Below are 23,263 nucleotides of genomic sequence, written 5' to 3' on the forward strand. Positions count from 1 at the left end.
ATGGAAAAGATGAAGTCAACAGTCTTCTGCCTTTTCAAATCTAAAAATGATAGGGGAGAAAGACTGTAAAATATAGTACATGACAGTGTCACATAAGACACATAACTTCCTACAAGTGATGGATGCGTCTATGCTGCTCCATAGCAGTCATATGCTGTGCTCCCTTGTGCCAGCCTAGTATGTGGGCTGTTGCTGGGTAAGTTTTCTAAGGGGTGGAAACTCTCTGTGTGTTCTGTTCCAAATTTGGTGTGCCCAGTCTTTATTACTTGAGAAAGCAGCATTATGCACTGTAGTTTAAAGTCCAGATCTAGCTTTTTCCAGCTACGTAACTCTTTTTCAATTAAAAACCTGAACTGGGGCAGAGGAGAGAGTATGTAATATATCTGGAGTAGACAATACATCTGAAACTTTTTCTTTCCAAGAAAGAATCTTTATGAGCAGAATGCAGATTAGTTTAATTTATCTAGTGTTTAGTACTGCAGTCTGCTTGGATCTCAAGCTAATCAGCTTTCTCTTTCGCTCAGGGCCTCAGAGAAAAAGTCAGCCAGGGAGCCAGCTTGTAGGTGCCTATCTGGCTCATGGAGTAGGACATCTGGTAAGATGGGAATGCTTTGATGCCACATAAATTTCTGACAACCTCAGCTGAAGGCTGTCTGTCATAACATCTGCTGTCTTACTGTACTATGACCACACTTTTTTCCTATGCACTGAGCATATCTGATATCACATCATGCAAACCTTGGGATTTCAGCTTTGACTGGCCTAACAAGAAATTGGAGAAAAGTGCCTTTTCTGCCCTCTAGTTGCCCTCCTTGGCTCATCTTAGTATTAACATTCTTTCTGTTAATTTCTTTACTAACAGAGTTACCTCATCTACCAACAACTGTGTGCTCAAGGCAGAACAGGCCAAAGACACCAGAGCACACAAAGTTTGCTTACTCTGACATTTCATCTCTGCATCGATCACTGAAATAAATACAATGCCCTCTATTGTTAAACAAAATACCTGAAACCTTTTCAATGGAATGAAGCCACATATTTTCACTAGAACCCAGAAAAGAAAAATAACATTTGCAGGAAAAATTCTATTATCCTGGTTACTTTTCCTGGCAGTGGCACTGATTTCAAGTTAAAACTATTACAGAATATTTCCTTTTTTACAGATATGCTTATTCTTGGCAGTGACAAATGCTCACAAATGAGACTGGGAGAATAGTACGCATATTAATCCGAGTTTGATACTAAACTCAACAGAATGCAACATTCTTTAATGTGTGACCATAAATTAAACCTCAGTTGTTCAAGAACAGATCTGAGGCACTTTTAAAAAATCCAGTTGGCTGTTATCATTTGACAATTTGAAGAATTACTTTTTTCTACTTTTTTTTTTTTTTTCTCAAAATTTTTAGTTTCAGAAATTTCTTTCTCTCCCCCTCTGTTTTCTTACGGTCATTTGATGCAAGAAATTGTGTGATGATCAGAATTTCAGGATAATCTAAAGAAGGAACAATATCTGCCCTTCTCTTTTGTGCTGCCACCAGCTTTATCAATGTCAATATCCTTGAAAAGTTAAATGAGGAAAGAAATGAAACACTGAAAAGAAATACATTCATATTAGAAAAATAATTAAGTGCACTCATTTCTCCTTTTATTCCAGTTAGCAATTAAAAGGGGGAATGGAAATAACCTTTAACCTTCCCTCCCCACATTTAGGATATTTGTTTGGCATATCTACAGTTTCTAGTTTTGATAAAATGCTGTGTTTGTAAATACAGTAGTTATCATTGTTATTTTGATAAATCATATTCAGTTACTAAATAAAGCTAGGAATAATTGAAATGAGATCAAATAACATTTTTATGAGCTCTAGTCGTATTCATCAGGTATGAAAGCACTAGTAGTTGTAGATCATCTTGCTTGCCCACACATGGTTGCTATGCATTATGTTCCAAAACACAAATGCACAAACTTACTGATAAAAGTCTTCAAGAAGAGGAAAATTGTGGTTACTTGTCTTCGTATATGAGAAGACCTGCTTCTTTTAGGCCTCCTTGTCTACGTCAGAAAAGTTGTACCATTCTATCTGTGTCTTCTTGGAAGGGCGATGTGTCCTTTTTCCACTTAAAGGTTGAGGGTTTGGGAAGGAATGTTCTGATCTGCTAACAGTGAACAAATGTTGTGCAAGATCTCATTACTAAGATCCCTGCTTGCTAGCTGAAAAATCTTCACCAGGCAATCACTGTTTCTTGGGCATGCTTATGAACCAAGAGGAGCTTGTTACTAATGCAGAGTGCAGTACACTGTCCAGATATAAAAATCAGCTACAAGAGAGGGAAAATGTTTATGGAAGGAGGAGTCATTATACACTGCCACATTTTGATGGGTCACTGATCTATGCAAGACATAGTGAAGATTAATGTAGGCTGGCAGTGCAAGTTTTGGTTTGTGGTCATGTGCTCTGAAGAATCAGCCATGCCAGCTGTCTTTCAGAAAGTGCTGCTGTTGTTTTCCATACCCATAAACTGCACCAGAGAAGAAAAGTGTGAAAAGAATAACAAGACTCACAAAATGAAGTCCTTGAACATAAGCAAATTAAGCAGCAGGATTCAGGTTTTCCACTGCCTCTTAATTAAGCCCCCCTCTCCCATGCTCCCCAAGCTCGGTTCCTGTGGCCATGTTCAGTTACACATCTCATACCCACAGGCGGGTACATAATCTAAAAAATGGTCAGACATTCTTCTACTGGAACCGTGCCTTATTCCAGTGAATGGGCAGTTAGTTACCTGATACTTATGTTTATCAGACTCATTCGGCACGGGATCTCAGGTGTCATTTGCTCCATGCCTTTCAACCCTACAAGCAAAAGATAATTTTCTTTTTCTTGGGCTTTTATCTGGCTTTTACATTGTAATATGTTCACATTGTTTTCTGTTTGGTTTTTTTCTTTTCAATAAACCTGAATACATTTACAAAAACTGAGATGTCATTATTACCATTTTTAGATGCACAAGAAGCTGTGTTTCAGTGAGAATAAAGTCAAATTTGTCCACACTGTAAGCTAATTTGGGGGGCAAGTCTGAGATGCCAACTACAGTTCTCAGTACTTGATAGCACTCTGTATTTGCTGAATATGGTTCTCACTGCCATCAGCTTCTGCTGTGAGAGTTTAGTATTTCTGCAAATCAGATCAACACCTCTAAACATGGATATTCCTAAATCAAGAACCTGCTGTGCTTCCCCACCCATCCAGGATCCTTCTCTTCACCTGCTATTTCTCACCCTTTCAGTGACTGTATCGCACGAAAGCTGCCATCTCCCTCCTCCTACCAGGGCAGCAAGATTCAGACTGCGGGAGGGACAGCGCATGTACTTTTGAGTCTAGTTTTCAGCTCCAGATAACTGCTGAGGGAAGCAATTTCAGGGAAATTTGCAATGAAAAGTCTCTCCCTCACAGTTTGTGTATGTGCATGCATGTCTGTATAGCAGTGGTGACTGAAGTAGAAAATTACCATTTACCCTTGCCTTTACCTGGTATCTTGTCTATAACCCTCTGATCTCATCTTCTTTTCTGTCCCACAACCTGTTGCTGAAGGTACAGGGCCCACCTCAGTGTGCTCCAGCCTCTAACTTTTCCCCCACTGCTTCCACAGAGGTTTGGGCTGGGGTTGCCCACCTAGGGCCAAGACCCATATCCGTGCGTGGTTTAGAAAGGTACAATGAGATTAATGTGAATGAAACCAAGGAAAAATAAAAATGTGCACTGAATAAAGAGGAAAAAAGATACCTCTGTCAGGAATTTATTAACACCTGGACCTAACAACCAAGTGCAGTGGTAGAAGATCCACATCTGAGACCCTTGAAACTCCAGGGGGCAAGACACTCGTTTTGTGTGTGCTCCCGGGGGTGATATGAACACATGGTACAAGACCGTTTCCAGCTAAGATTTCTAGGATTAAAATTTACTCTTGTAATGCTGCCAGCAGCCTGTATATGCTTTGCCTAGCTGCAGTAGTTAAGAAAGGTACCTTTGCAACTATGTCAAGGCCCTTCCTACTTACTTGTAGTAGCAGGAATGAGTATATGAAGTATTTTACAACCCTTTTCTTTGCCATATATAGCAATTATTCTGTCATTCATCAAATGTATACAAATTCCTTTTCTTATGTAAATAAACCATTTGCTTCAGAGCTCTAGCCAAACAGTTGTGCAGTTCTTTGTCAAGAAGATAATATATTTAATCATGGAGTGCCTTGTTTCCATTGTATCAAACAGGTGTTGTTTAATGGCACAGCCATTGTAACACTATATTCATTTATTAATGTGAGTGTAATGAACATATTCTAAAGACATGAATGTGCTGGTGTCATGGTTAGGCTTAGTGGTTTCTTATGATGTGGTATGTGTAGGATAGTGGCTCAGATTCAGACTGCAGAGAAGCAGGAGTTCATTATAGTAAGTACAAGTGATGTGGCTGGTTTTGGCCCCTGCTCACTTTTGAAAAGCAGAGAATACATGAAAGACTTCACCGAAAATGTGCAAGTTATTCAGTGTGGTTAATTCTAAGCTGGCTTCACTCCTACCTTCTTTCAAGACTGTGTACATGACCATACTTTCTACAACAGCAAGCAAAACCAATCTGTAATAGATTCATGTTGCTTTTGGATACACGTGCAATCCCTAGTATCCTATTTCATGAAGTGATCTGTCTTCACATGTGACAGAGGTGAACAGCTAGAAGTATGAAAGCTTGCTTGGTTAGTGTAGCTACAGCAGCTCTACCCCTTCATTTACTCATTTTTACACACACTGCTACATTTTTAAGAGTTAATGCTCTGAGTGTTCCCTACCTAGATTTGCAGCTCAGCCAGCTGGCAATGTAGCTACAGTCACCCAGGCAAACCACATGAGTAAGTGGAATAACTTCAGCACCTGATTTTTCTTATTGGGTGAAATCACCCATTTAGCATCAGCCCTCAGGGGGCTGGAAATCACAAATGCAGGTAAATGCCCACAAGTGCCCATTTGCTTTATGGAACTCAAGTGCCTACTTCAGTTTGTTTGGACACATGTCTAATCCTTTTTTTGAAGTGCTGTATGCTAACTGTGATGCCCTATATCTTTATGTACTGTATAAACTGTATTTTTTTTTCCTCCTTTTTAGAAACATTGCCTTTAAATTTCATGGTATGTACTTAAGTGCTTGTATTAGAGAAAAGATTAGTAAATGTAACTCAGTCTTTACCTTTGTACTGTACCTTCTGTTATGTGGCATAGCCTAATTTTTGTATTGTCTGGCAATTAAATAATCTTAATCTTATTAATCTCTATTTCACTTCCATCCATAATGCTAACTGGCCCTTTCACAGCACTTCTATTAGCCACAAGCACTTTCCCAGTAAAGCAAATGACAGCATCCCATTAATGATTTTCAGCGCTGCTTTCTGGACTCTGTCAGTTCCCAATGTTTTACTTGGAGGGCCAAGAACAGACCAAAGCAGCTAGGAAATAAAATAAAGTGTTAATACTATTAAAACATTTTCTGCACTCTTCTCTTGACTCTTCTTTAAATTTTTACAACAGATTGAGCAAATGCCCTCATAAAGTTGCCCAGCTTTTCTTCTTTCTTAGACCGAAAAGTTATTGGCCTCATTTTCTTCACACTAACATGTTTTGCAATCTTCCAACTCCAGTTTCAGCTGAATTACTTAACAGTTACAACTGAGTAAAGAAGAAGATAAACTGATTCATTATCTGATTTCCAATTTTTTCCCATGGGGCTTGAGCTCAAGGCAGGGAGCATTCAATTCCAGCAGGAGGGGAAATCACTTCTGCATTTGTGGTCGGTAATAGCTTGGGCAGAGTGCAAAGGCCCTGAGCATGATGACGACCCCTCAGCCCTGCAAGCTCAGCCTGGGTAATTGTGTTTTGACCTGCCATGGCTGTAGAGAACAGGTGAAAAATCTGGACCTTTACTTGAGCCACTTCACTGATTTGCTGTCTCCTATTGTGTCAGCTGCAACCATCACACCTTTGCTCTCAAACCAGGCTCTACTCTACACCCCAAATGCCTTACTGAATTTTACCCTCTTAACAAAGGCAACAGCATCTTGCCCCTCTCATTTCATTATCTCTTCCCTGGAGACCTGGTTTCTTCTATGAAAACTAGTTTTCCTATGCTGCCTCCCAAACCTACTGCAGGTTAGACAGAGCGAGCAGGGTACTCGTCATCCAAGGACCCACTGGCTCATTTTATGCTGTAACGGTGACACCTAGCACAGATGCTCATACAGTATTAGAGGTTCTTGTCTCAGCTGAGGCCTGTCTGGACACCACACAAGCACATCCTGAAATACAGGCTCTTCCCAAAGCAATCTGTCTGTCTAACAAGCAGGACTGACAGTGGATTTGTTTTGAGCCGGGGCAGGGGCAGTTTGCCTAGTGTTGCAAAACAAGACTGAGAAAACTGGGAGCAAAAGCATCTTTTGGCTTCCCCCCACAATACTGTGTTTGACAAGACACATCAGGCTGTTTTATTTAGCTAGTTTTTAACTGAATTTATTATTAACCAGAATGAATTTTATAACTAGACAGGAACAGTAGCCAAGCAGCCAGCTGTGGCAGACCACACACCCTTCCTAGCGGTCCAGTGGCTGGTCCTCCCTCTGAGGATGAAGACCGCAGCTCTGAGGAGCAGATGATCGATTACACACCTCAAGATGGGTTTTGAAGTATGCCTGTCATGTGAGTCAGGTTAAAAAAATAACCCTCTCTGAGGTGAATTGTCAGCACAGCCAGATTTACCTACAGGATCAGTCTGCAGCCTGGACTTCAAAAGCAGAGACACCAGGGATGGCTAAATCCATGCATGGCCCTGAGTGGACTTCACTCATACATCTTTGCTACACAGACTTGAAGGCTAAAATATGACAGCTTTATACCTGAACTGGAACTTGAGTGGGGAAAAGTGGTTCTCCTGCCTCTCCCATGGTAAAGATTGTGTCTGACAGAATCCCCTAAACTAGCTGTTCTGTAAAATCCAAACACAAGGCACAGCAGGGGGGGCTTTGTATTACATGCCAGTTAGAGACACATAGGAGACATCACACTCCATACTCATCTTTTACAGCCTGCCCTTCCACTCATGTCAGCAGATCACACCATCATCTGCATCAAGAGCATTTCTTACTTGATGGAAAAATATTCCGATGTTGGCCATAAGAAACACTATTTCACTATGTATGGAAATTAAAAGAATGTATTCTTAAATGAACAAGAAGAGATACCTGACCGATAGAAAAAGGCAAACAAATTCTATTCACAGCTCTGCATCTGTCGATGCTACTAGCCAACTTACCCTGATTGTCAGTAATGTAGCTAAGAGCAAACTTTGGCCAGTAACTATGGTGCATTTTATATTACTATAAACAGAACTGCTAACATGCAAACTGATACCCAATCACAGCTGCATTAAAATAGCAGAGCAGCTAGGTAGGGAAGACAGGTGATAGGAGGTTTTCCAGAAATAATTATCCCTGAACAATAGAGGTTCTCTGTGCATAAGCTTTCTAATGGGAAGGTGTATGCCTTTCAACTGTTAATTCAACAACGTTATTCTTTATTATTAGAATAAACTGATCAATATTGCCCTGAATCACTTAAGTGATAACAAAGGCAATACACCATTTTAAGAAGAAATCCTCTGTCTTGAAATTAATGTTTTTCACCCTGAAAGGAATAACTTTATTAAAAAGAATCACTACAGCTTTTCCTTTAGGAAACTTTTCACTTTCTCCCCCCCAAAGATTTAGGAAGACTAAAGAAAGCACAAACATCTCTGTAGTGAAACTAGAGCCTATACAGCTGAGGAAGATGCAGTGATCTGTGACAGTGTAATTCCCTCTTTCTAAAAACTTGACTGTGCCTGAAGTGATGGGACATATATGGGTACAACACAGCTGTTGTACAGTCTTAGGCAAAGCGCAAGGGAGAGTTAAGTCATATGGGTGCTAAAATGATGGCACTAAACATAGCTATCATTAAATTATTTTTGAACTTTTAACACGGAAACATGATCATACTAGTCAACAGTTACTGGACAGACCAGCTGGGAGGATCCACTAGCAACATAATTCAGGTCATAGACATTCAACACATTGCATACAAACCTTAAAATAAGCAGAAAGAGGGGCAGGATTCCAGAATTATTTTTAAAAACAATTTCATAACAACCCTCTCTACCGTGCCAGGGACTCCCTGATAACTGCTGTGGTCTTGCTATCAAGATCTTATCTTGAATTCTCATTATATAATGAGCTGAAGAAAAAAACTATCTTGTCATCAGGGTGAAACCAAATATATTCTAAGCAGAAAGAGTGCTCACAATTTATAGATATTAGCTGCTGTGTTTTCCTCCATCAACTTCATCAAAAAGCCTAGGAAATCCTGTGCTAGGAAAACCACAGGATTTACACTTTCTGTTTATTTTGTTTGCCTGTTGACAGCTGTCAGATGGCAGAATGGAGCAAATGGCACAGCTAGATTTCCTATGGCAGTGCCATACCTAGCACATTTAGCAAGGAAATTCGAAGAAAAGGGTGTGTTGTACCAACATGTAGGATGAGTCTAGGTAAATGACAGGACTCCAGAAACAGGACTCCAGAGCAGAGGTGTTTGCTTGCAACATATACCATTACCTGGAGTGACTACAAAGTTGTATTGTGAGAAGGGTACTTAAGAAGCAAAACTTTTTTTTTCTTTTTTCTCAGTGATACTAATCAGGTTTTGTTTGCCCATCCTCATTCTACAGACTTCTAGCTAATGAGCTATGTTCCTCAAGTTATGCAACACTCCCATAAGATCCTTCAGATTAGAAATGGATTTTTTCCAGGCATTGTATTGCTATGTGGCCCCAAATTATGAACTGACCTGCATTAATCTAGAACTTTTGAAAAGTCATTATGCAACATAGCAACAGAGCTACGGGAACAGAGATTAGTCATTACCTTGCCCCTAACTGAAGTGACAGCACTAAAATCACATTAGGGAAGAATTTCAAAAGGCTACACCTACTGAGTCTAAGTGAAGAACGTAAATGAAGTGTTAACTGAAAGTCAGAGAAGTGGCAAGTTATGAAAATAAGATTAGAATAAGAGTTACAGAGGAAAGACTCAGGTGATTAGAGACAAATCAGAAGCATTCAATTTGTTATTACCATATTTACGTTAAATTCAGCACTGTGAGAGACAATTACATGTCTAAATCCATATGCTGGGGAGCTCACCAGGGGACGCTGGCCATGGCTGACATTTAGAATAAAACGCCATGAGGCTGCACTGTTCCTTTCTCTTGCCCTCTGCACTCCTCCCACACAAGAGGAGTGGGGTCCTTCTCCTGCTGGTGAAAGGGTCAGAAGGAAACCTGAGCTGCCCTGAACCCTAATGAAGTGCTATTGTGTTATAACGGCATGCTTAACTTAACATGTTTCAATGTTATTTTTGGCAGCCACGTGATAAAAATCAAAAACTGTGTGTGCGCATGCAAGCACATTACATTCAAGTCTCATGAGCAGCAGGCATAACGCTGTCCCAGAAATAAATGTACTATCAAGGCTTAAGTTTTCTAAAAGTGTTTTTCCCCATCTGATGCTCATTTGGGCAAAGAGAAATCAGCTTGTCTTACTGGAAGATGCAGCAGAAAAGCAGCAATTTGCAGTAGTATGCTTGTCCCCCTCTCCCTGCTCCCTCCTCACCTCCCCCCATCCTTCCGTGCAACCTGTACTGCTTTCCTAGTGCTGCTGCACTTCTATATACAAACTAGCTGTGGTACTGGAAGCAATCCTTACTCCCTGCCTACTCTCTCCTCTACCCCAGCACCCAGATTAGTGTATGACGGAGCACCTGGCCTCAGCACAGCACTTCAGTGGTGCAGCAGGACCGAAGCGATGCTCTGTACCATAAGGGCAATGCAATTCCTACTGCAAATACAATGTGTTTGTTAAACCATCTGCACCAATGCTGAGAAGCTCAATCCACTAAATAAGCTTTCTCCCAGGCAGTGTAGCATCTGAAGAGAAGAGATGGAGTGCCTCTCAGGATTACTCCTCTGTACAGTCTCCAGGTGTCCTTCATGTGACAGACAGGTCAGGAAAGAAGAGTAGTATGAAACAGCAATGACTATCGGCTGCCAAATCTAAGGCCGGTGGGTGGGGCAGGATGCTATGGACAAACCCAAGTTAATGTCAAACTAGCCAACTCAGGTACCAACAAGAGCCCTTTTGTCCACGCTGCCTGGAGCTCTCTGCAGGCCACTCTGCCACTTCACAATCCTCCTTCAGAAACATCCCCTTGTTTCTGGCAGAAAAGCAAAACAACCAGTGGCAATTGGAAGCTGCTTTTCTTGTCATGGCAACACATACAACAGCCTTTGTGGATGTCAAGAAATTGCTGGGCTTAAACAGGCAATGCTCTCCTCTTGCTGTACTACCAGATGCAGACGTAAAGGACCCAAAAAGCAACCCAAAAGGCAGGAGTGAGGAGCACTGCTGAGTCCCAAGGCCTTGAGGAAGGAGAATATTTGGGGTGGCTAGGACATGTGGTGGGTGAAGGTTTACACGGAGAGAAGCTGTGTAAGGTGCTGGCCAGGAGCCACCACGTGATTGTCCCTTTGTACTCGGCACCGGTGAGACCATAACTCAAGTTCTGTGTTCAGTTTTGGGCCCCTCACTACAAGAAAGACGCTGAGGTGCTGGAGTGTGTCTAAAGAAGGGCCACAGAGCTGGTGAAGGGTCTGGAGTACAAGTCCTGTGAGGAGCAGCGGAGGTAACTGCAGTGGTTTAGCCTGAGGAAAGAGGCTCAGGGGGGACCTTATCACTCTCTACAAGTACCTGAAAGGAGGCTGTAGGCTGGTGGAAGTCAGACTCTTTTCCCAAGTAACAAGCAATACGATGAGAGGAGATGGTCACAAGTTGCACCAGGGGTGGTTTATACTGGATATTAAGAAGAATGTCTTCCCTGAAAGGTTATCAAGCATTGGAACAGCCTGCCCAGGGAGGTGGTGGAGTCACCATCCCTGGAGGTATTTAAAAGATGAGGCACTTAGGGACATGGTTTTGTGGTGGGCTTGTTAGCGTTAGATTTACAGTGGGACTTGATGATCTTATGGGTCTTTTCCCTCTTAAATGATTCTATGATTCTAAGCTACCTAAACCTATCTGTATGCTGTACCTGGTTGCTGCTGAGTCATTTGGTGCCTTTGAGCAAGTCAGATCTCTGTGAAGAAAGTGTCTCGGTTTCTTCCCTTTGAAAGCCGAATAATGTTTACTTTGTGGAGTAAACCTCAGAAACACCAAATGCCTACCCTGTGCTTTGAAGCTCACACATACCATTTTACCACACACAGTCATTCCCTTTTCTTCTGCTGCTGTTTTCCATATGAAAAAGAAATTACTCCGTGAACACTGAAATTAAACCTGGTTACTTACAGAGGTCAAGTCCTTGTCCCATCAGCTTTCTTTCCCCAGTCGACTCTGCCTAAACCACTCTTCAGTCCCTGCTGTATCCCTGGTTTGTGCATGTTTTGTATGCACAAAACAGTGTGCTGGGCTAAGGACCCCTGTGCTGACTGTTTAGCTGACCCCTGCGCTTCACCTGCCTTCCCCTCCGCCGAGGCACTGTCTCTGCTTCTCTTCCTCTAGTCAGAATACAGTTTTTGTAAGTCTAGTCAAAACGTAGTTATCTGTAAACCCTCTGCAAATCCAGCTCAGGACTGAAGAAGCTCAGAAGCTGCTCATGAGGGGGACTAGCAGACACACAGACTGATTACAAAGAAAGATTGCATAAGCCTCATTTTCTTATGAAACCAACCTACAATAGAATTACGAGATTCAACATGAAGTTCCACAAAGATTATAATTCATCTACCTTATACAACTTACTATAGAGCAACTTTATTCATTTCACACAGCAGCACAAAATATTTCACAGGAAAAAGAAAGGCTGATCCCTCATTATAGTTGGTGCAGGGGTCATGAACCTCATTTTATGGGTCTTGCAAGCAAATGAAAAAAATTAACAATAGCATTGCAGAATTCCATTTAACAGTAAAACCTACAGAAAGTTGAATAAACCAACTCAGGATTTGTATTTATCCTCAAATCACTACAGAGCTAAGCTACACAATCACAGACACCTACTTTTACATTACTAGTCCAGGAATACTGGTCATCATTCTAAATTTCAGTACATATAGCATCATCTTCCTCACAAACATTCATGTCTGTACGCCTAAATGTAGTTCCCACAGCTGAGCTTCACTCTGCGGCTGCTTTGCAGTGGTGTACATGCTTTACATTTTGGTAGCATGCACACTTCAGTTTATAGATGTGTAAGCTTTCTGTTTAATGTAAGTTGTTCCTTTCATTTGTGGTTGCCATCAAAGTACTTAACCTCATTTCAAACCCCAGTTTTAGAACTAAAGAATTACCTCAACAATATAGAAGCCTGTGCTTTCCTGACGACCTGCATCCAGCCATTTTAAGTCAACAAACATGTCTTTTCCCTGACCCTTTTGAGCTTTTGTTCAAAAGTTTGAAGACTGCTTACTGACAAGTGATTTGTTTCCATTAGAACATGCCTCATTCCAGCCATCCGTGACCATTTTGTACTTAGGGCTTTATAACCAGCACGTCTCAACATTCCTAAAATCCCAGAGAGGATCTGAAAATAGAGTAAGAAATGAGCATTTAAATTAAAAGCAACAGCCCTTGCATGAAGCTGCCAGGTTTTTATGGTAGATAGTGTCTTTTTGCCCACCCCCACTCTCTCTACTCCCCCTTCTTCACAGGGTTGTAAGCCACATTTTCCATAATATTTTGCAATGCCACCTAGGGTTACATTCACTCTATTTATAGGGGCCTGTTTTAAAGTGAAACAGGTGTCAGATTGAATGAGGCTGTTGTCAGCATACATGTCCTCTTGGGGAAGGGATGGGAGGTTTACTACTTTCTTTACTTGGGGGATTTACAGTTTGATCACTAATCTCTCTGTGCAGGGCTCAGTGGGAGGAGGGGAAAGAGCAGAACCATGGAAGGAAAGGTTAGCTTTCTGATGAAGCTATGCAATGCTACCTCTCCTCCAGCACCATGCAACCAGACCTTTTCTTTCTTCATGTGCTGAAACTGATCTGAGTGTTTGTGAAAGGGGCCAGACAGTCTGTTCTGAGGAACGAAACCCTTTGAAGGGCCGCAAAACAGGCAGAGCTCAGCTGAGGCGGGGTGTGTGTGTGTGTGCGTGGAACTGAAGACTCCCATCCCACCCACCCTTTTTCATCCATTGCACCAGAGACCACTTCTGGGGAACAAAGATCAGCGTAATGCCTCCATACCTCTCCATCTTACACCACCTTCACCACCTTTGCTGTTATGACCTCCTAAATAGCAAAGCATTAACATGGCATTCAGGAACTCTGGGAGGAGGCAAGATACGGATCACTGTGCTAAGTGGTGTAGCAATAAGCACCAGCATGAAGAGTCCCTGACTCACTGAGCTCAGAGTCAGACCAAGAAGGCAACAAGTATGTGAACAGATGAAGGGTGTGGGGGTGGCATGGGAAGATGAGGTAACACTTAAAGAAAATTTAGTGAAAAGCAGAAGTCACAGCTCCTTGCTTGCCTTCGCTTTGACTTGCAGGTTAGCCATGCTTACTGCCTTCTTGGTGAAAGAGGCCACACCAAGACATTTGACACAGACCAGTAACAGTTCATGAATTGTTGTGACTATTAATCACTGCCTGCATCAAAATAAACTTCTTAATACACTGAGCTAATACTCCGATATGTGCCAGACATGCTACAGTGGCATGAAAAGGAGTTGCTGCCTGTCCAGGAACTCATCCAAACTACAGAGGTCAACTTGACAAAGAGAGGGAGGACAAAGGTAATGTGATAAGAATCAGACAGCTGATGAGAGGAAGGAGAATGGGACAAAAGAAATCATGACCAAAGCTGACTTTTCTTGCTAAGGACATTTGGTGCAGAGATGAGTGCCTTTTTGGCACAGTAAAGAAAGCAGGTTTTTGCAAAGCACTGGAACAAGAAGCTCACAAGTGGCATCACCATGTAGAGAGAAGCTGGGAGAGATGCTCAGGGTCAATGCCAAAGGCATGGTGTGTACCACGAAGATTGGAAGCAGAGCTGACAGGTGAAGATAAGTTCTGGGGAAAGACAGTGACAGAAATAATTTGATAGGTAAGGTGTTGCTAGCAAGGAAAAAAGTTTGTATTTAACATTGGTCACAATGATTTAGAGGTGTCTTGGACTCATCATGTGGCATCATCAGCATACCAGTCTGTCTCGATGATGAGTATTTTTTTAAGTATTCACAGGTATCCATTGGAGATTAGAACGTAACAACTTCCACAACATTTGAAAGTGGGAGGATCTTCCAAGAGATAAAATTATAATTAAAGAAAAATCTGTAAGAGAGGGATATTTAAGGCACATTAGGCCACGATACTGATTTCCATTTGAAGAAAGTCACCTGTAGTTCTTGGAAAGCTGTCATATAAAAGCTGTCATATATATCCAAGAAACAAGGCATTAAGGCAAATGGATTTACATGTGCAAAAATCCCAGCTCAGCATGTGTTTGTGGATTTACTGTGATTCATCAGACACTCATGTTAATTGGCTATACAAATAAAAACTTACATTTTAAATTTAGTATTTGTATTTTTTACTGTGTAACTCATCATGGTATCTGTAGTTTGATTTGTACATGTATTTATGAACACTTGCATTTAAAATGAAAATCACAAAAAATCTGAAAAAAATAATCACAAAAATATGAAAATCCCACTGCACAGAAATGCAGTGGAAGTCTTGCAGAACTTTTAGTTTTCTTTTATCAAGAAGGAAACAAACTGAAAATAACAACCAAAAAAATATCACATAACTTCATGGAAAATGGGATTGGGAGAAGACACACAAATATTTAAGAACAAAAGGTTACATTTTCAGAATTGCTCACCAGCTCCCATTCCTGAAAATGAACACCAGACCCACTGGATGCTGAGTGTTGTCAAAAAACTAACCACTTCACTGAGAAGCCTAACTGGGAGTTGAATTGTCTTTGTAATCTGATCCCATCTGGGAGATGTGGCATACCAAATTCTTTGGAAAGAACTAGATCTTATCATTGCTGTTCCTGAAATAATAAAACATAGTTGAAAGAGTGCTTTGTGCAGTATAAATAATTTTGATAACAAATTTACATGCTGCAAAAACAAACAAGCAAACAAAACCCCTGACTTCAAAACAGGCAGCTGGGTAAATCCCCACCTGCCTAGAAACCCTGGACACAACTTCACTGGTGTTTGCCCGTCCCTAACCTCTAGGGCTTCTGTTTCCCCTTATGCACAAGAGCACAGAGAGCGAGCTGGAAGCAATTACAACAGAAATGGCTCTGTCAGCTGCTGCAGTCTTCCCAAGGATGGTGCAACTGTCTTTCATTTTGCCATCCCTGAAGCTGTCGTGCCGATCGTCTTCCTCATGGCAGGATGCAAGTGTGTACTATATATATATATATATATCATATATATATATATTTATATATGTGTATATATATGCATACATGTATATGTACATGTGCATACGCAAAAGTTCAGAGTTTGCAGACAGGTTATCTGCAGGGGATTGCAAAGCAGTTGCTTCCAGTGGTGAAGCTTGCATTAGACCACTCTCTGAAAAGCACTTGGGCCTTGAATTCAACTGTAACTATGAAAATGCTTTCCAGGCGAGGTCTGTCACCAGTCCCCTGCATCACTCCAGCATTAGTCAGATTTCATGCCTCTAAGCAAATGTCCACAGCCTGGATTACAGGAAACAGAAACAACAATAGCTGTAGACTTTCCTTTGATTTTTAGGTCCTTATCCCCAATATTCTTGGCAACTGATCACCCACTCCAAAATGATGACTATCTCTTAGCAATATAATTGTATCTGCTGCCTGCTAGCTATGGCACTTTGTTTTGTTCTACTCTCCTACAGATTTAGTTCATCTTGCATTTTTTCTTAGATCACAGTTCTTGCAATATTTTCCACAAAATGTCCTTTGTGTCTTCTGCGTCACATAAATCTGCATTGTATTTTCAATGTGTGACTGGCCTTGATTCTTGAGGGTCACCAAACTGCATTTGCAAAGTCCTTGGTGGCTACAGAAGAAGTCTGTACACCATTCCTTGTGCTGTACAAGTAACGAAATAATAAAAGCATCCACTTGGCATCAGGAACTTTGCAATCACCTTTCAAAGGATTTGCCACCCTTATGGAGTTAATTTACATTAACATAAATATTCCATTAGTAGAAATGTTTATAACATACTTCTCTCTCAAGAGGCATTCTGCAACATGATTCTTCAACCACTTATGTTTGACTAATGTGTATCACATTTGAATAATATAAAAAGACAACTGAGTTAAGTGATTGAATGCCTGGAGAAAACCAATGTTAATTTCCACTAAAAGCAAAGCACATTCCCTTAATTTTGCAGCTTAATTACTGCAGTATTTGGCTCACAAATAAAAAATGGTTCAAGAAAAAGTCTCCAATAATAGGTTGCTGAAGTTTATTTTTCCCCTCCCATGTACCTCTAAAAAGGGGTTTTCATACGCATTATCTCAAGCCTGTGACCCAGACCAGGGCTGGTAATGTTGAATACTTGCTTCCCGATATGTTGTTAATGTAAAATGATACCCTTGCAGGAGCTTAGCATGGGGTGACTTCTACATGCCAGGCTAAATTGGTGCCAAGAATCAACCCAAAGAATATCTAAAACAATGCTCTACTCCTCGGTTCCTTCTGAGAGGAAATTCTCCATGGCAGTCTGGAGTTTTTCAGAAGCTTTATAAGTAAACTTTAGAAAGGAGCTGATATCCACCATGTTACCTATTCTGCTACTGAGTTAACTTGTTGGCCATATGCTTTTAGTAATAGTAGCAGTGAGGCTACTAGGTTAAGATGAAGGATATACTGTTTTTCATATACATTTCACGTCACTGATACCCAAAATAGATTGAGTCAGTTTTCCTGCCTTATAGAAGGCAATCTTTAAAAAAGTTCCATTAAAATGAACAGGAGGCAAAGGCCAGTCAGTAAGTAAAGAACATATTAAAATGCAAATCTTCACAAGTCTTCTAGTTTATGCATAAAAAAACATATCACTGATAAGAGTTCAGACAAGCTCAGAACAAACTTGTGGCTGTAAGAAGGATCACTCCTTTGACTTCAGTAGGAAGAGGGCAATTTATCTGGAATACAGCAGTGCCCTGATGTCTTACGTTATTGCTCAGTGGAGTAGTGACCCAGATTTCTACTCCAGGCAGCTGGAAACATAAGGGCCACTTAAAGTGTAATTATTCCTACTTTATCATGTTATAGAAAGTTACTTGCTTTGTGCTGAACTCCTGTGAAATTTCTAAAACTCAGTTGTTAAAAATTGAAAAGCTCTAGTGAGTGGTGCTCAAGCAGTCAGATGAGAATGCAACAGAAAAACAGAGAAAGATTAATTTGAGACTTGTGAAGCTTTTGTTCTTTCCTTTAATGCTCTGCCTGTTAATTACTTATTTCTTTCTTTCTGTAAGTAATAAAAGCTTTGATTCTGCACTAAATTATGTGAAAAATCTGCAAAATGGCAATAGCAGGAAGAGAAACTTTCATTTCAACTCAAGCTTCAATGACTTTTAAGAACAGAGGGTGTATTTCCCTGAATAAACCATATAATCACTTATGTGCTCAGTCCATGCCATTTCTTCAGACCCATTTTTGTGTCTGGAGTGCACAGAAATGCACCATTAAAGGGCCATCCTTTCATGCAAGTGGACATTCACCTTCTAGTGAGACTTTTTTAATTCCTGATACACTTACAGTATGTGGTACATTGAGTGGCTGGCTTGTATCATTGGCATCTGTAATGTAATAGCCTTATGCAGCATGGGCATAAAAATGAGCACAAGGATAATGCCCTTTAGGGACAGAGGACTGATTCGAAACAGAGGGTTTCAAGGGCTGTTTTGAGAATCAGCAAATTTATTCATTGTATTTAAAGCACGAGAGTGAATGTTAAAGAATTTGCTGTATGATTTTACTATTAAGAGACCCCCATTTCTCGCATCCCACATTTTGGGTCATGATTAATATAAAAGAGTAGGCAACTTAGTTATTTGCCCACTCACAAAAGGGGTCCTTTGACACAATCAAACGCTGGTGAGAATAACTACTATGCCCATACAGATCTTGACCACAACTGTGTGCAATGGGAAAACATCTCTTTAAGGGAATTAGATATAAAGAGTTATTCTCAATTGTAGTTTTTGTGTGTGAGAGCAGGAAAATTTTCCTATTTGTACAGAGTTCCACAAGTTCAGGATCTTTCTTATCTCCAGGTGTCATGTCAACTATTATCTGCTAAGTCAAGGAGGTGCCTTATGGTCAACAGTTGCTGGAAGAAACAGTTAGATCTAGGTGACTCCTACTCGGTATTTTTTTTCTCTGGCTATGTTAATTGCATTTAGAGCCCAAACCAGTAAAGCTGCTCTTCCAAACATCAATCCAGCAAGGAATTTAAGTCTATGCCTCATTTTACACATGTAAGTACATTCACGAAAGTTGCTCCTATTTTTGAGGCTAGACAGGTACTACAATTCCCCATGTGAATCCAATTTCTTAATGATGAATTAAAGTCCTATACTCCTGTCTAATGTCCATTTGAGTACACTACCATAGATAATTAAAACCAGTACCTGAATATTTCATGGAAGTTCTGCTGACCCCAGATACTGCTAATCTGCTAATTAGGCAATAGATGAACACTGCCTTATCTTGCAACTGCAAACATCTGCTCTGCATCAGATAGAAAACACAGTATCTCTATTTTAGTGACTACCACAGTTGTCAAAATGTTGTCACAAGAATGAACAAGGAAGAGGATGGTTTCTTGCATAAAACGTAGGATGCCACTGAAATCAAATGAAAACTAAAATGAATTTTAGAGGAAATAAAAATTGGGTTATAGAAAGGAAGAGGCCCTGAATCTGATTTGGTAAAACACAGAACTGTAGAGCAGAGTGGAGGGATTTCTGAGTGTGAACAGAAGTAATTGGTATGAAACTGTTGTGGGGAACTTTCCATGCTGGGAAGGATTTGTAGCATGGCCAGAGAGGATGTACATCAGATAAGAAAACATTATGGTACAGCAGAAAGCTGGAGAGAAATGAAATGGTAAGCCCTAGAACAGCCACAGGGGCAAGGAGACCTGTGCAATCACCTCTGCACCAGGAACCACAGTCTCCCCTTCTGGGAAGACCAACAGTGAGTTCCTTGCCACAGTTATATAGCACCATGTCAAGGAAAACACATCCAAAACATGTAAATATAAAACATCACAGCAATTTTAGCTCTTTAACTGTACTGGCAATTAATACCTGTAATTGTATTAAAAACAATAAATTCCAAGCAGCCAGACATTCATGGCACATTTGATCACACAGTTATGAAGTGTGTCAAAAAAGTCCAGCGGACTTCTTTGAAAGTGTGCCTAAGGGGGATGCTTGCCACCTGTGTCTGATAGCTATGTGAAGGATTTAAGCCCCAAATTTCTTCCAACAATGCCCAGAAGTACTCTGCTTTAAAAGCACCATGCTTCCCTAGACGGTAGAAAGCAATGCGATAAAGCAGAAGCTACAATATGCTGAAAGGACTACATATTTGAAACCCCTATATAAATATGTACATATACATAATCAGTATTATCATGTGGAGTTATCCACAGCTTTGCCCACAAAGGGGAAAGGACAGAGCTACCTGGCCTTCCCCTTACACCTTCACATACCAGCATAAATTTTGCCACTGAAGAACCAGAGCCTTAACAAGAATTACCAAAATGCCTTCCTGGAAAACAGCATCTATGAGGAGACATCACTGAGAAGCAGCCATCTGCCTAATAGGCACACTTCTTTCTTGTTTTACAGGGAAAATATATTCTTAGCATTCACAGTAGTCTTTTTTCAAAAAAAAAAAAAAGGTTATATAAAGTGATACAACATACAGAGACACACAAAAAAGAAATGTGAATGACTCACTGCACTTATGCAAACTAAGTTGCGTAAGCCTGCTCAGCTCTTAAAAAAAAAAAAAAAAAAACAGCACATACACTACCCTAAAAAATGAGCTGAAATTCTCAGTTATGAAAGTTAAAATTGTTGAATAAAAGCAGAACCCCCTCAGCTTCTCAGGGACCTTCATGCCCACATCTGGTGTAGTGTTTACTAACGGACAAAAATAGAAAGTTGAAACTTAATAGACCCTAACATTTATCACAGTATTTAAGAATCAAAACAGAAAACATCAGAGAAGTGGAATTCACTTCAGACAAAATAACACTGAAAACAGATCAACAGCTACGTTTTAAAAAGAATTTGGTTAATTCTCACTGAAACAGTACTCTCTAAGTACTTAGCAAGGGCAGGCTAGGAAGAAAATAATCACCTGTACATCTTCAGTTCAACTGGCCGGTAACTACGACAATGCAACCTGAAAAGAATTCAACCTTTTTAAAAAATCTTGTGGAATTTCTTCTTAGCAATTATATTCATGACATATTAATTGTTGGCAGATGACATCATACAGCTGGTTTTTTTAGACATACACAAAATCCATCTTTCTGGCTAAAGGGCAGGGGTATTTTTGTATCTGCCAGAGCCAGCAGTTGACAGCATGCATGCTATGGGTGGGACACGAGCAGATGGGGAACTCCATACATCACTGTTTGGTGGGCTCACGAACTGTTATCTGTCCCAGGCGCAAGCCATCACCAATCAGCCCATCAGCAATATCTGTTTGACTTCGGATTTGGAAAAGACATCAACAATTTGGCACACCAACCTTGACAGCTGCCAAACCATGCCTTTGAACAGATAGGCCACAGAATTTAGATAAATTAAGCCCTGAGTTAAGGAAGGTGTAACACGAAATGAACCTTTTAATGTATTCTCAGAAGTGTGATACACAATAATTTAAGGGAGCGTTTGCAAATAATCCTTTTTTTAATTGCAGTAGTAGCATCACTTCGGTGAATTATTCAGATCTACTGCTGACGAGATAATACCAGGCCAGACAATTACATGAGTCAGCTTGCTTACTCTCACAGGATCCTATTCTCCCTTTCTCATTCACAGCACACAGCACACAAATGGCGTGTGATTGATTAGCAATTGGATCCTACGAGAGCCTGAATGTCAAGTGCTGGGGACTGCTCTGATGCTGAAGTGAGAGCAAAGGTGGCAGACCTGAGTATATCGCTGCCAGTGCCTGTGTCTCTGATGCCAAGCAGAGCAGTAATGCCAAGGCAGCCAGGAGGACTCTGGCTGTGATGAACGGCCATCAGAACAGCGGAGAAAGCTGCACTGGTAAAGGACAGCAAAGAGGTGAACAGAAGGATTCTGGGGGATCGCTCAGAAGGAACCTGAGGCAGGGCAAAAAGAAATTTGAAAGGTGAGACTGTTTTACAGAAGACACCAAGTAGGCACTAGAAAGCCACATACTATATGCAAGAAGAAAACCCTGAGCGTATTTTGAGTTAGAGGCTGCAACTCTTGTCTCAGGATTCCAAGACTTTGTGACTGCAAAAGCAGCCCCTGATGGCATTCTAGCTTCATAATTCAGAGCTGCCTGTTTTGTTTCATGTGATACAGGGTCCTGGTCCTGTGCCCGCTGCCTGTTGCTTATTCAACATGACAGACACACAGAAAACAGAATAGAGTATATTTAGAGGAAATAAAATCCTAGACTGTAAGGCCACAAGCTGCAGCTCAATGGTTCTCTAAGCTATCTTTACAAAAATATAATTTTCTATGTTGCCGTAGATTACCATTTTCTATTTAAATAAAAATATTATTTTTGAGCTACAGAATTGGTGCTGCAGGTAATAAAAAACAAATTCTTGCTCTCTGTCACAAGACCAATCAAAGTGGCACTCACTTTCAGGAAGCCCATGGATAACCAAGACTTCAGTTTTAAACTGTTGTTAGTATGTCAGCTTTGAAGTATAGGTTTAGTGCACACCGGTAACCCAGCAATCTGCCTACAGTCCTGCCTCAGACACCAAGGGGGACAGCATTCAGGAACCAGTTCTGCTCTGGCAGACAGCCCAAGGCAGCTGTCCCACCACCTTCAAGTTAATCTCAGTTAGCACTCATGACGCTAAGCAAAGCTACATTCACAGACTCCAAGCAACAGCCTCCACTTTTCCTAAAATGCTTCTGGTATTAGGGTGAAAAGTCCTTCAAAAGTGAAAACTAGCCTAGGTTTGGTTTCAGAAAAGACCTGCAGGTATGACACACAGCAAGCTGCTGCGTGGATCTTCTCTCCACTTCAGGACACTTTGAGTCAGTACAGGAGACAGGGTTGAGCTGTCACCATGCTAGACAGCAGCAACACAAAGACAGTGTCTTTGCTAAAGTTCTATCAGTAAAATACTGATGAAACAGAAATTTTACGTAACAAAAAAACACTGCAAAATGTTCCATTCTAGGAAATGCAATGAAGGTCAGTTCGCACTGCTGACTGCTTTACCACGCTTTAGAAGCAAATTGCTGCAGGTACCAGAAACATCCAGCACCACAGCTCAGAGCTTTGTGTGGGTTATTTGTGCTGCACTGTGCCACATAAACAGCATCCGGAAATTATATAACCTTGTCAGCTAAAACACAGAAAAACATCTGTGCATTAATGAAACTTAAGTGCCTGATTGCAGATAAATTCAGTTTGACTAGTATGAACAATACTGTGGTTGAGAAAGGCATAGGAGCAGCTGAAAGAAACCATGAGACACAAATCTAAGATTTAACCTTTAAACTCTGTCCCATTAGAAGTCATATAAAGAACTTCAAGATCTGAAGATGCTTTTTTATCCTGAAGAATAAAATAAAGCAGAAAAACGTCCCAGTCCTACCAAGTTTTATATGGGTAGTTATTTCCACAGTTAGTCAAGTTACTTAAAGTCCAATAATGTGTAAGTCTGCATGTAATGCAAACTTTTCCTTGTCTGCCTTTTCAGAGGAGGAATGGTTTTGAATGACTAACACAAACCAGTATATTCTGCGTATACAATTAATACTATTATACTAAGTCTGGATTTCCATTCAACTTTTGTCATTCAATAGAGCTCCAAGCTAACAAACCAGTTTATTTCCTGCATTCTGTCCTTCAAACAAC

General features: G+C 40.7%; 1 protein-coding gene across 2 annotated transcripts in view; it reads right to left on the reverse strand.

Annotated features, from left to right (window-relative positions):
- The window catches only part of LOC308057052 (uncharacterized protein), a 38,563-nt gene extending 16,486 nt beyond the window's left edge, over positions 1–22,077 (reverse strand). Inside the window, exon 1 of one of the 2 annotated variants that reach the window (XR_013925100.1) lies at positions 2,784–8,510. Coding sequence is in view for 1 of the 2 variants with exons in the window: in XM_080373170.1 (XP_080229296.1) it covers positions 12,600–12,965 (366 nt within the window). In the remaining variant the exon portion in view is untranslated. Of the gene's footprint in view, positions 1–2,783; positions 8,511–12,599 lie in introns of those variants that run through there. The other variant, XM_080373170.1, reaches the window with a different exon arrangement.
- Positions 22,078–23,263: the final 1,186 nt, after the last annotated feature.

The sequence above is a fragment of the Falco punctatus genome (genome assembly GCF_963210335.1).
Source record: "Falco punctatus genome assembly, chromosome: Z".
Lineage (NCBI taxonomy): Eukaryota > Metazoa > Chordata > Aves > Falconiformes > Falconidae > Falco > Falco punctatus.